The following is a 14,130-nucleotide window of genomic DNA, read 5'->3' as shown; positions in this document are numbered from 1 at the left end:
GTCAGTCAAAACCTCAGCACTGATTCCCTGCGGTTGGCCTCACCATCTCTGATCCAGGAGCCCCGGGTTCAAAGCTCAGCTCGTCCCCTGTTTGCAGACAGACCTCAGGTAGCCAAACTTGGGCAGCCTCGGTTTCCTGTGAACAGAGCAGGAGTGAGAGGCCCCCAGGGCCCTCCTGCTCCCGAGGCCTGTGGTGGGTGAGTTGTGCCTGTAGGTGTCCTTTCCTTTAGCAGAGGCCTGCTGTGTGGACAGTGGCAGAGGGGAGACAGGCCCTTCCAGAGAGGGCACGGTCCTCCCAGGAGACCCGCTCACACACCGCTTGGACATCCACGCTTCCTCCTAACCTGTGAGGCAGGCATTTCCTTTCTTCACCTACATGACAAAGCGAAAGTTCCAGAACGTAAACCTGTAGGGCCAGAAGACTCGGCCCCCGTGGCCAAGCCAGGACTCGAGCAGGACTTCTTAAAATTATTCCCCGGGAGCGAATCTGAAGCCGTTTTTGTGTGAGGACCCCTTTTTAAGAACGGATTTTTCATTTCCTTTCCTTAAGTTGACATTCCACTTTAAGAATAATTAGTCAATTAACATTCCAGAGAACATGATTTAAGGGGTTCAAGTACAGAGAAAAGATTTCCATTTAAGGAGCCATCACAACTTCATGGACTCCGATACTCATTGTACCTGAAATGTCCCCTTGGCTCGGTCACTGACCCTTCACCCACACGTGCCTGCGCGAGACCCGGCGCCTTGGCCGGGGCGGGAAGAAACCCTCGAGGAAGGAGTTGGTCTGGCTGCTGTGCTGGCCTCTTTGGTCGCCTGGGCTTCCCGAGAGAAAGCCGTCCATCCTCGTTGTGTCTGCATGGGGCTCCCGAGCTAAATGTTTTTCTGATTGAAAGGATTTCTGGCACCATCCGAGACGGCAGCAACCAGAGCATCTCAGAAGGAAGTGAATGTTTTTACAGGTAGAGTAAGTTGTGGGTCCTCGAGGCGTTTAAACACTTCATCATGGGCTAAGTGCCGTGTTTACGTGGCTCGGGTTCAGTCGTCCGAGAGCCGCCCTGCCAGACCTCCCCGCGCCCCGACCCAGGCCTGCGCTCCCAGTAGCTCCAGCTCGAGCTCCAGCCAGCGGGGGAGCAAACACAGCAAACAGGGCCAGCGGGAAGATGTCTGTTGGGCTTGGCTGGCAGGACGCGGCAGGGAAACAGTGGAGTCCATAGATGGAGCAGAAGCCGAAGCTTCTCTTGGGTGTCTGGACAGACTCACCAGTCGTTAAAGGCGAGCAGCCTCGCGGTGGGCTCTTGCTCTGCGGTGGGGGCCACGCTGGGGCTTGACCTGGTTGTCTCATTTATGTCTTAAGACACCACGGTCGTTAGAGGTGGGTTTTGTTATCCTCGTGTGACAAGTAAACAGGCTCAGAGAAGTTAAGTCATTTACCTGAGGTCACACAGCTCGACCATGATCAAGCTAGAGTTTGAGCCTAAGTTGTCCTCCATGACGCACTCCTCTCCCCCTCCGTCGAGCTGCTCGCCTTCGTGTGCGGTCAGTGAGACAGGATGTAAGCAGGTCCTTTGTCAAGTACTTATGGCAGGCCGCCCCTTGAACCGAAACAAACCAGAATATTAGGAAACACGCCTGTGTGTCAGGCAACCCTACCAGGGGAATCCTCCAGATGGAATCAGCCTGTCCGGCCACTTGGTGTTGGCAGAAACACAGAGGGTCAGTAAGAAAGTGAAACTGAGGTCCCCATGCCCCCCACTTTCCCCGCCCGGGGTAAATATAAATCAGGTGTTAGCCGAGAGCCGGGCATCTCTCTCTGGGTCTGGGGTCCTAGGCGCACCATCATGTCATATTGGGGTTTTTTCCCGTCTCAAGTAGGGCTCTTGTGTCTCATCCATATTTGATATGGAAATGGCTGCAGGGTAAAAGAGATCGTTACGTAGCTCATTTCAGCCTGCGCGTGCTGGTCGCTGGAGGGCTCAGACGCGCGCAGCTCGGGAGCGAGGGCAGGTGAACAGGGCTCGGGGGACAAAGTTCAGTGAAGTCCTACATCAGTAACCTCTGCTTTTATGTCCTTTTTTCCCTTTGGACTGTCATCATCTTAAGGCCTGCCGGTTTTTTTTTTTACCATGTTTTCAGACTCTGCGGACAGTTTTCACACATCCTCTAGTGGCCGCTGAGCCATCGGAGCCCCAAGCCCCGGGACCTGGCACCCGTGAAGCACGTAGGACCCCCTACAGGCCGTAGAAGCCTGGAGCCATGGGGATATCCCTACTGGGACGGACTCTGGGGACTTGGTTCTGGTGCCCCCCAGGGGGAGTTAGTTCTGTTCCTTCCTTCAGAGGCTCATCGCAGCCAGAGTCCTGACCCTGAGCCTCAGGCTCCAGGGGAGGGCCCAGAACCCATGTATTTTCTAAAGCTCCCAGGTGCTTCAGGTACAGCTGAATTGAAGCTCAGAGAGACACATGGGAGCCCGCGGTCCTGACCCTCTTTTAATGGTGTACATTTCACTTCCTGGCAGTGATCGCAAGAGCATCTCAAGTGCCTGACCTGACCTCCCGGCAGTTGTGCAGGGCACCCCTCCTCTCAGCCCGTGTTCGCCGCATCGCACGACTTCCTTTCTAGCTTGTGCCCAGGGCCTGAGACCCCCCTCCACCCCCCGCCCCTTCATCACCTCCTGGGCCCTTGTCTAGTTCTTCCTCATCTCCTGCATGTCTTCGTGATGGGACAGCCAGGAAGTGAGCGTGTTTGGGTTTCGAGTAGAATGACCTTCTCTGTCTCATTTCCAAGGTCTTACTGCTTTTGGGTGGATGATCTCATCTCTTGGAGCTTATGTAAGACACAAATGACTTCGGCTATGTTATGAATGAGGAATCCGGCCTGGGTGCCTGACAGTCTGTTGATGTGCCCAAGGTCGCACGGGCAGCGTGGGGCCAGGCCAGTTTCGGGCCCTGGGGTTGAGCAGATGGCCCTCTGCCCTCTGGTCCCCGTCGTGACTCCAGGCTCAGCATTGCTGGCTGCTGTTTCTACACATACCATTTGAACCACTTACCCCTGGGATACTCAACTTGTACTTCCCCATTTAAACCCCCAGATTCAGGGAGCTTGGGTGGCTCAGTGGCTAAGCATCTGCCTTCGGCTCAGGTCATGACCCCAGGGTCCTGGGATCGAGCCCCACATCGGGCTCCCTGCTCAGTGGGAAGCCTGCTTCCCCTCTCCCACTGCCCCTGCTGGTGTTCGCTCTCTCGCTGTCTCTCTCTCTCTCTCTCTGTCAGATAAATAAAATCTTTTAAAAATGAAAAAAATTTGGGCACCTGGGTGGCTCAGTCGGCTAAGCGACTGCCTTCAGATCAGGTCATGATCCTGGAGTCGCGGGACCAAGTCCCACATCGGGCTCCCTGCTCAGCGGGGAATCTGCTTCTCCCTCTGACCCTCTCCCCTCTCGTGCTCTCACTTTCACTCTCTCTCTCAAGTAAATAAATAAAATCTTTTAAAAACAAATTAATTAAATTAAATTAAAACTAAGAAAATAAAGCCCCAGAGCCCCATTTGGGCTCACTGTGCGGACTCTCCCGAGAGCACTTGAAACCATGATCATGGCTGGCATCCCTCAGGTTGGAAAATTGATAAATAAGTTACAATGAGACAATGTGGCTCAATCTTTGCCACCCCATGAAACCGACCTCCCTGATATCCCTCTCATCGTGTCCCCTCCCTGCTCACCCAGGCTCGCTGCCACAAGTGTGGGCACCCTGGCCGCTCTCCTCAGCGGTCACCATCAGGTGGCGAGGGCCTCACCCCTTTCCGCACTGGCCTCAGTATCGGTGACGCCCCCCTCCTGCCCTGTCCCTGCTCTTTGCAATCTCCGTGCCTCCGCAGCGCTCCCACCCCGACATGGAGCCCCTCTTCCTTTTGACAAAGTCCTCCCGCCTTTCTACCCCCTCCCCTCCTCCTCACAGCTCGCTTCCACGTGCTTCTCTCACTGTCTTGGGCGCTAACCCCTGGCACAGGCAGGAGGATCAGTCTCAGGTCCCTGAGGCTCTGGGCCTGGCTCAGCCAGCGTTGCGGGCGGGGGCGGGGGGGGGGGGGCTTCCCACACGCTCAGAGGCCAAGGGTGGGTTTGGTTTTGTTGTTCATTCCCCACCTGTCACAGACTGGTCATTTTACAGAAGGCAGTCTGCGCGTCACAGTAACATTGAATTGCTAGGGAAGTTTCTAAAGACTCGATTTCCCTTTCCGGGCTTGTCGCCCCATGTACCGGCAACATTTTTTTGAGTTGGTGCCAGCCCCGGGGAGCACCCTCTGAACAGAACTGATCGGGCCAGCGTGTGCCTTTTAAAGAAGTTGGCGGGAGGGTGCTCTCCGGGGCCGTGTGCGTGCCTGCCAGGACTCGGGGGGAATGAAGGCCTTACTTTCCAAGAGAGTACAGACTAAAGGAACAGAAAGAGGCCATTCCTTTGCACACAGAGCTTTACGTTCTTAAATGATCGGGTCCTTAATTTCCCGGCGGGGAGATGTGAAAAACTTGCTTCCCTGACGACTGGCTGCCCCCCCCCCCAATAACCCCGGGACAAGCGCATCGTGCCTGGCATGGCGAGGCCTCACCTGCCACACGCGTAAGAGCAAGAATGAACTTCTGGGGGGGGCACGACAGCGAGGATGACACCCCACGCTGTAGTCTGGGCTGCCCCCAGCTCTCTGCTGTCACAGAGACCAGTATGTCCTGTCTTTCCATCCCTGTCCCCTGGCCACGCCCAGAAAATGCGGCCACCCACCAGGAAGGTTTCCAGACTTCCTTTTAAAACTTGAAAAAAGGACAGGTTTAGTCCTTGGAAAGTAGAATTGACTTTTTCTTCTGTTGTTTTTTTTAATACCTTTTTCCTATTCTGTATAGTTTCCAAAATGAGCAAATCGGGGCAGGCGGGGGGTGGTGGTGGTGGAAGGCAGTAAGTTTCTAACAACGTCAGTTATCAGCACTCCTAAGCAAAGAAATGCCAAATGCACCCTTCCACATCTTTTAGCTCTTCTTTAAAATGCCAACTAGGAATCAGTTGGTCAAACACCACCCCAGCCTCTGGATAGCACAGTAGCGAACCAAGGGGACGTTGCATTACATCTTGGGGTAGAAAGGGGACCCCTTTCTACCAGGGGACCCCCTTGGAGCCTGCCCTATTTGTACCCCCAGCACGCAGAAAGACCCTGTCTGTCACCTTCAGGTGGTAAAGGATTCTCAACGAGGACCCTGCCCCACTGCCTCCCCCAAGTCTGTCCCCATGCCCCGCCCCCGCTTCAGTTTCGGGGTGGCACTGTTCGGGCCCAACAGGCTTTGGCATCTCAGACACCTGGCCCCACGCACAGAAAGGATGCCCTGGGCCAATGGGGACTGTTCTCCCTGTGATCACAGAGTGTCCCTGGTTCCTGGTGTGCACCCAGTAAATACTCGTCCGGTGACCAAATCCAGGCGCATTCACCGTGCGGACGGGAAGGTGGGCAGGGAGGGCATTGGCACATCCATCCCAGCGGAGGCAGGAGGTAACGTCTCACGGCAAATGCGCCGTCCCTGTCACTCCACGTGCACGTTCTTGCCTCCGTTGCCAGTGCAGGTGAGTGCAAGCCCCGCTCAAAGCCAGGACGGTTTTGTCATTTGCTTTCTCCTCCGCAGGAGCAGGCCATAGAGGTGCTGACCCGCTCCAGCCTGGAAGTTGAGTTGGCGGCTAAAGAGCGGGAGATCGCACAGCTAGTAGAGGACGTGCAGCGACTCCAGGCCAGCCTCACGAAGCTGCGGGAGAACTCAGCCAGCCAGATCTCCCAGCTTGAGCAGCAGCTGAGTGCCAAGAACAGCACACTCAAAGTAAGGGCGCCGTGCGGGCCACGGGCCGAGGGAGGGCCGGATGCACACACACGCACACACACTGCCTCTGCCTTCCTCCGCGTGCGACCCTGGAGGGAGTCAATTCTGTCCTCACTGGCTGGGACACATCCTGGGTGTCTTTACTGCAGCAAGAGGCCTTAGTTCCAAGGCCACCTTGTTGGCCCCACCTTGGCTGTTACACAAGTGTCTTTCACGTTTGTGGTCTGCCCAGATCGTGGTCAGAATCCGTCCTCACTTTAAAAGCAGACGCGAAGGCTCAGGGTTTTGTCAGCCTGAGCTCCAACCATCCGCTAGAGTTCTTCCCTCCGGTGAGAACAGTGGGAACAGAAGGAGGTGTGAGGTTCCCCTGAACACATCTCGGAGGCACGGGCACACGGGCTGGCAGAGCTCCCTTCCAGAGAGCATCTTGTCTGGACCTGACGGCAAGTAGGACACCCTGAACCTCCGTGAGGGAGCTAGAAGCAGAGTCCCGGAGCCCAAGGCAGGGAGAGTGAGTTTGACCCCTTCCACCAGCTCTTGCCGGGATGGCACTGTCCCTCGCAGGCAGAGCTTGGTGGAAGGCCCCGTCCTCAGGACCCGCCCATGGTACTGCTTCCCCACCCGGCATCCCAAAGAAGGACATTCTGTGCACCTGCTTGTGTGGGATTGAAGTCGTTGCCAAGGTCGCAGGCCGTCTGCACAGACATGCCTTTCGTCCAGCTCTGCCAGCCTTTCAGTATATTTTAAAAAACAATTATACTTGATTGGAGATGTTTTCAACCTGTCACAGTTAGCACAATACAAGGAAAATCCTCGCACCCTAGACTTGTGGCATGTCTGCGCCAGAAGGGCCTCCTCAGAGGTGTCTTATCTGATGATAAGGGACGGGGCCAGCAAGGGTGTGGGCCCAGCCACACAGGCCCCCACTCTGCCGTCCTTCCCCAGCCCGCGTGATGCCCGCCCAGCATCTATTAGCGGAGTGTGAATGATGGCCAAGCGCGGTCTTCATGTACTAAATACAGCGCCTCAAGATCAGCTGTGAAAATGTCAGGAAAACTTTATCTTACGTAAAGGAATTCCAGAGGGTAGTTTAGGCCCATTTTAATTTTTTTTGAAAAACTGAGATTTCCCTTCCCAAGGCACGACCGTGTTTCTGACCTCAAGCCGAGCTACCAGCTGGTGGGCAGCTGGCCAGTCTGACCTCCCTGACCCAGGGCACCCACTGCTCTCCCTCCCTGGATTCTTCCTGGCCTCTTCGGGGTGCATGTCATCCACCGTCCGAGAAGCTAGCTGCCAGGTGCCTGGGGCCCTCTGAGGAGCCACTCCTGCTGATGTGGGGAGAGGGTTGACACATTCATCATCGACCAAAGCATTTATTTCCGCCCTGGTTCTTACTCTCCCATCAGCCTGCCCAGTGAGTGCCAGCGTTCATTTTTTATTTCTGGATTAAATCTAATTTTCTCGTGTTACAGCCATTTCTGACCCCAGCAGTGACATTATTATTAGATAATTTGCCTTTCGCTGCTTTGCTACAGTTAAGGGGTATGACTCAAGATACATCCTGCGTTTGACTAGGAGAAGGAGGCTATAGACCTTACATTTTTTATTATGGAGCAATTTCTTCTAAATCAGTTAAGGTTTTAATGTTTGCCTTCACACACACAAAAAAATGAAACGCAGTTTCACAAATTAATGTTCTTTATCCGTATCTTGGGGGAATTCTTTAATACGGTGCAGTTAATGAAACAATTTGGCAATACTTCTTCCAAAATTATCGCTCCCTTATCTTCATCTGATCTAATAATCAAAACATATCCTCTAGTAACAAGACTTCTCTGATTCTAATTATCTTAACCCCTTGTCACCAGGAGTGAAGATCTCCCCAATACCGAGCCAGCACACAAAAGGCATTAGCCTCCCCCAGACAAGCTCATCTACCTCCCTCACCCGAAGGAGGAAGGTTAATTGAATGAGATATCTTCCCAGGGCTTTTCTTTTTTTTTTTTTTTTTTTTCTAATGTGTATAATTTATAGTCTCAAATCTAAACTAAACAGCAATACGGTTATTAGGAAAAATATGTTCTGAACGAGACCCATCAAATTGGCAACCTGCTGCTTTTGCAGCGGGCAAGGGGGTGAGGGGGTCTCTGGCCCGGCAGCCGGAGACTCTGGGACACACGGTGCGGGGCTCGAAGTGGGATTGCTGTCTGGGGATGCTTCGGCTGACAGCCCAGCTCCGCTTTGGGGCGTTAGGGGGCATGGTTTTGCCGTGAATGCCGACGGCGCTCCGGGGCTTGATCTCACAGGGCAGGGTCTCTGCTCTTGAGCTTGTCGGGGTTTTCTCGGTGGCATACCCTGAAATGGAATATATTTGGGGACCCGTGGGTTTGCTTTCTCTAGCACCTCGAAAGTCTCCATCTCTTGCAACAACCGTTTGCTCATCCAGACGATCGATCGGTAATTCCGGGAGGGTGAATCAACAGTTGGACGTCTGCCCGTCTCTCTTTCCCCGTGTTCTGCCGTCTCAAGCCAAGTTCACCCTACACGCCTCACTATCCGCACACAGTGGTGCCCCTCCCATCTTCACACAGACGTGGAAACAGACTAGGAAGCAGGAGAGGTTTCTACCTGCCGAATCTGACAAGTCCTCGAGCACATCGCTGCGTGTGCAGGCTGAGTCTGTGTTTGTAGTTAAGGAAATAACCCGCTGCCATTACAGCACCGCTATTGTTGATGACTCTGTTCTGTGCCCTTCTGTTGCAGCGGCTCAGGACAGACGCAGCCTAATTAGGCAGTCACCTGCATTGTACTCGCTAAAGCACAGAGGATCACGCTACCGATGGCTTTAGTGAAAACTGGGTATTTATAAGGAAGGCTAGCTAAAAGAATGCCAGTCTCCCCTTGAGAGAAACTATTTTCTAAAGATGAGTACTTCCCAGTGGGGGTGGGGGGGGGTGTTAGAATCACCTGGGGGAGGGCTGTCTCCAAACCACATGCCTCCCCCACTCTCTGCCCCCCCCCCATCTCCTGCAGTTCTGATTGAGCACCTGTTGAGCCCCATGGAGCACACTGTGTCCCTCCGAGGGCTGGGCCAGGGGAAGAACTGAAAGTCACTTCTCTAGCTTGGCTCAGTTCTTTGTTTCTGGATGCTGGCGCTTCAGTACACAGGCTCCCCAACCTGACTGCGGGTTTCTCCGCAATGTGGCTGCCTTCAGTCTCGTTTCAGTGAGAGTCTCATCGACGTCTCAGGCTTGCCCCTCGAGCAGCCGTGATGACGATCGTGTTCTCGCAGAGGAGGTCGCTGAGGTCAGGAGTGGCCCGTGCGCCTCCCTCCACTGCGCCCATTTTCCAGCAGGAGAGGCGTAACCTGGGTCGCCCAGACGAGCCCGAACATCCAAAGTCCCGGGAGCAGAGAGTCTGGGGCCCGGCCTCCCCCAGCCTTGTGCTGGCTGGGTCTCGAAGACCGTGTGAGCACAGATTCAGGGAGAGGAAAGAGTGAGACTTCCGCGGGGAGGAGGAGGGCGGAGGCGACCCCCTGCACGGGAAGCAGAGGTGATCTGCCCGGCCACCGGGGTGAGGCCCCGCGGAAGAGCGCCCTGGAATCAATCTTGGCGAGACCGAGGGACTCCGAGCTATAGGCCTCGAGGTCTGCGTGAGGTTGTGGGGGGAGCAGGAAGTCACAAGGGGGCCCCTCCAGGGCGGCTGTAGTGGACCAGGCGGCGCTAGGAGGGCTTTCAGGAGCTGATTACTTGCAGGAATCTGGGAGCAGTTCTTTCGGAAAGACGCACGTGCCCCTGGTCACCTCGTGTTGGACCTGGGTGTTTTTGCCTGCAGGCAGTGTCCCGACGGCCTGAGCATGGAGCCTGGACCCTCCTGGTCTGTGATGGCAGCGTTCTGTGAGGAGTTGGCTGCCAGGGTCACACCTGGATCACAGCGCAGGGAAATTGGAAGTGACCTCCGACAGGGCTGCCTTCCTGGGGATCGCCCTTCCCCATCCGGGGTCACGCTGCTCCCGCCTGCGGCGAGCCCTCCAGGATAACCATCACTCCCCGGCCACAGTCTGGCCCTGGGTACTAGCCCAGCGTCAGTAGATCCTAAATTTACCTCTCACCAAGGAATCGTGGAGACCAGACGGGTTCCCCGTGAGAGGGAAGGACGGTGTACACGGCCTCAGCCAGGACTTCAGACATGGCGTGTTAACCCAAGGGGCGGTGCATCTGACCCCACCCCCAGGACCAGGGAGCCTGGTCACACGTCCCCATTCATGGCTGGTGGCCCGTCAGCCCAGGGGTCCCCGTGAAGACACAGGGTCACTCACCACCTGCACACGGCCGCGGGCTCGCCTCCCCGGCCCCCCGTGTTCGGTGGTAAAGACGCTTTACTGCCCTGCGCCCGCCGGGCCACCCAGAAGAAAGGCCTTCCTGAAGGTGTCCGCATTCAGTCTTCCTGCCGGCGCTCCTGTGAGTTGGTATCCCTAGAGCACTAGAACTTCATATGGATAATTCTTCTAGCAACTCAAAATCCTTTCGTGGAGTGCCTGCTGAGCTCCCGGGACCGTGCGTGTGCGCTGTGCCACACTGAACGGATGGGACTGGATCCTGCAACGGTCCTGTCGGGGGGCGGGGGGGGGGGGGTGCTCGCGGCCTGCACTTGTCCTGCAGGTCCCCACCGCTGGCCCGTGAGAACCCATTTTCTTACTGTCCCTACTGTCCAGAGGAAGAGGATGAGGCCCTACAGGCTAAGCCTGTTAGGAAGTGGAGAACTTCCTAAACGGAGCCCCTGTGTTCAGAATCAGGGAGCCCCTTCTAGAATCATACAGTCCTACTCAGTACCACCCTCCAGGGATAAAGTCCTAATGACATCGGTAACAGTAACCGCCCCCCATCTCCAGGGTGCTTGCCCCCTGCTACACTGCAGTGAGCATTATCCTGTCCAACCTCACCAGAGCCCCGTTACTGTGGGTGCCATTGTCCCCATTTTATAGACGAGTAAACTGAGGCTCAGAGAAGTTCAGTGGCTTGTTCAAGGTCACCCTGCAACTGAGTGGCAGAACCGGGCCTTGGCTGATCTGTCAGACTCTGGAGCCCCAGCCTCCAGAGAGCACCCGGCTTGGCCTCCCAGCATGAGCCTCGTCAGTTCCTCCTGGAATCATGGGGACGGTGGGGCCGGCCCCGTGCCTGAGTGCAATCTGATGGTGGGACTCAGGGGTTGTTTTCTTTCTGTGGGCACACAGCCACCTCTACAGAAGCGCGGCAGTTAAGTGAGATAGTGTTTAGGGTATAGAACCCAGCCCCGAATCTGGCCCCGCCAATGAGCACTCGCAGAATCTGGGAGGAGCCTTTCTCCCCAGAGGACAGCAGCCAGAGCCCCTGTTGCCCGGTGCAGATTGAGAGGTTTTTGAAACTAGGCTTTTCAGACACCCAGTGAGGAGTCTCTGGTCAAAGACCCAAGCAGAGGACAGGGTGTGGCTCTGGAAAGTGCCACTCCCCAGAGACGTTGGTGAGGGGCTCCCAGTGCTCACAGGTCCGCACGTGCTTTGTCGGACAGCCCTACCAGGCCTGCATCCTGTTGTCGGCCCCAAGAAACGAGCGTCAGAGGTTTACAGAAGCGAACTTGGGGTTCTTCTTGATTAAGCTGCCCCCGGGCAGGCAGCAGAAATTTCAGTAGACGAGTCCGTCCTTGGTGAAACTGTCACATCCAACCAAGTGATGTGACTCCAGTTCTAAAACCTGCTAATTAGGGCCCCTCATAGGTCTGCAAAGCCGTGTTCCCTAGGAGGCTTGGCGTTGGTGACAGCCCACATCAGAGGCCCAGGACCTGGCCGTGTGCTCCTTCCCCAACCCTTTGAGGTCTTTGCTGCCCTGGTGTATTTCACAGATGAAACACTGATCATCGTGCCCCAAGGTGTCCCGCTCATAAGTGACAGACCTGATTCCAGGTTCGGAGCCTTGCCGGCTTCTAAAGTGTTCTGGATTGTCCCGTCTCGCTGCCCTTCCTACTGTAGTTCTCTGTACGTTTCATACCCGGGGTCTGAAGTCCACAGCCTGAAAGGCGCTCTGCGTCCCGGTGGCACCCGGTGGTCTCTTGTTCAGGAGGGCTGGCCCGCGACTAGAGAGAGCCCCTCCGGAGAATCTGGTCGGAAAGTGAGTGCGTGCTAATCTCCCCCCAGTGTGATATGAGAAACCATCATGATACATCAGGTTGGCAGGAGGTCATAAAAGGGAGCTGGGACAGAGAGCCCTTTTCCACGATGGACATACAGACAAGAAACGGCCAGCAAAGGCGATAGGAAAAGATGGGCTGGATGAGTGGAGTTTCCAGGACACTGAATTCTTCAGCAGCCGGCAGGTTGAGATTCGGGTGACCAGCAAGCCTGATGGGCCAGATGGGCATCTCCTCCCCAAACTCTGGAACATTCTCAGTCAGCCTTAAACTGTGGCCATGGCTGGCCAAGCAGAACCTTAAAAGGCAGCTGGGAGCGCTGTGGATTCGGGACCTGGAATTTGTTCACCCCAGGCCTGCAAAGGTGCTGAATTATCAGCCGTGCCCCGGCCGGGCTGGGTCTTCGTGTTTTACATGAGGCTGCCTCATTCCCTCCCCCTTTGCGGGAGGTCAGAAGCCGCTAGCCCGAGCACCGACGTGGAAGGAAGCTTCCTCTGTGACTACCCTAAGCCAAAGGCCCCTGAGCAGAAAGGCCTGCGGAGACCAGCCCCACTGGTGCTCCACGAGCTCACAGAGCAGCAGCGTAGCTGGGGTGCGTGTCGTCTCGTCCCCCCTCTGAAGGGCATGCGAGGGCCAGAGTCGACTGTGCCCAGCCTTGACCCTGCCAGGGCCCTCCCACGGGACCCCGACAAGAAGACCACCCAGCTGAGCAGGCCTCCACTCCTGAAACGCCCACATCGGGGGGCTGGGGGCGGATCAGAAGGTGCAGATCCTTTTCCCCCCACTGCCTCTCCAATGCCAACACTCAGCGACCAAGGGCTTGTGCCCCTTGTTAGCAGGGTCCCACCAGCGGTGTTGACCACATTGTACACGCCAGCTAGCCTAACGTAGCTCGTGGAAAGCCACACGCCGTGTGAAAGTGCCGAGAACTTCTCTTCGTTCTGTTTGCCATTTCGTACAAAATGGCCTTTTCTCATTCTGTTTTCCCCTTTCGGAAAGCTCCGTTCTACCCTGGTTGAGTCTGACGTTACACCATATATTCTCGTGGGCGTGCGTGTTCACACGGACTCGTACACGCTCACGCTTGCACCAGACCGGAAGTGAGACGGCCAGGAAAGTGACCCTGCACGTTGACACCATTCACTTTGACACATTTGCGTTCCCTCTCAGGGACAACTGGCCTTTCTCTGGGGACTGTAGTCTGTGCAGACTGCCCTGTCCATACAGACGGCTGTTAACAGGACATCAGGGGCGGTTTAAACAAAAAAACACGTATTTCCCACAGTTCCGGAGGCTGGGAAGTCCCAACATCAGGGCCCTGGCCGATTCCGTGTCTGCCGAGGGCTCCCCAATTCACAGAGCGGCGTCTGCCTTCCCACTGTGTCCGCACACACTGGGGTGAGGCCACTCATCGCATGGGTTACCCAGTCGCCCCCAAAGTCGCCACCTTCTGACACCGTCACCCTGGAGGGCTGGGATGCAACACACAGATTTAGGGGTGCGGGATGGCGGGACACAAACATTTGGTTCACATTGAAGCAACCCGTTGCAGACACGGCCACTAATAATATTCCTCTGTTTTCAGCAACTGGAAGAAAAACTCAAAGGACAGGCTGACTATGAAGAAGTGAAGAAGGAACTAAAGTAAGTGGTGACGCCGGCACGGCCGCCCCGTAGCCAGGGCTTGCTGGCGACTTCTGCTAAGGAAACGCCACGCCAGAGACAGGGCGGCCGTGGGCCCTTGCTCTGGGACTTGGTGACTGCTCCATCCCTGGGCCGTGTCCCGGGCGGCCCGGAGCCATGGGCGTGTGCACTCAGGCCTGTGCCTGAGCACTTGGGACATTTTCTGAGAAGTTGGCACTTCAAGTATGCACAGAATCGGGGGAGACGGTGCCCTGATAGAAATTATGAAATACGAGCTTGTGTTCCAGTGGTAAGTTCCCAGACAGGAGCAGAGCAGGGAAATGTTTTGTCTTGGGGTGGCCTTTTTTAACGGTTTTATTTACTTGAGGAAGGATGGGAGGGACAGAGGGAGAAGGAGAAGCAGACTCCCCACTGAGCAGGGAGCCTGATGCGGGGCTCGATCCCAGGACCCTGAGATCATGACCTGAGCCGAAGGC

At 55.8% G+C, this 14,130-nt stretch overlaps 1 protein-coding gene across 1 annotated transcript in view; it reads left to right on the top strand.

Annotated features, from left to right (window-relative positions):
• The window catches only part of CUX1 (cut like homeobox 1), a 338,009-nt gene that overhangs the window by 264,217 nt on the left and 59,662 nt on the right, over nt 1-14,130 (top strand). Inside the window, 2 exon segments of the mRNA XM_045994176.1 lie at nt 5,660-5,848; nt 13,596-13,654. Coding sequence (XP_045850132.1) covers nt 5,660-5,848; nt 13,596-13,654 — 248 coding nt within the window.

Source organism: Meles meles, chromosome 21 (genome assembly GCF_922984935.1).
Source record: "Meles meles chromosome 21, mMelMel3.1 paternal haplotype, whole genome shotgun sequence".
NCBI classification, from domain to species: domain Eukaryota; kingdom Metazoa; phylum Chordata; class Mammalia; order Carnivora; family Mustelidae; genus Meles; species Meles meles.
This window is presented reverse-complemented; position numbering and strand designations above follow the sequence as displayed.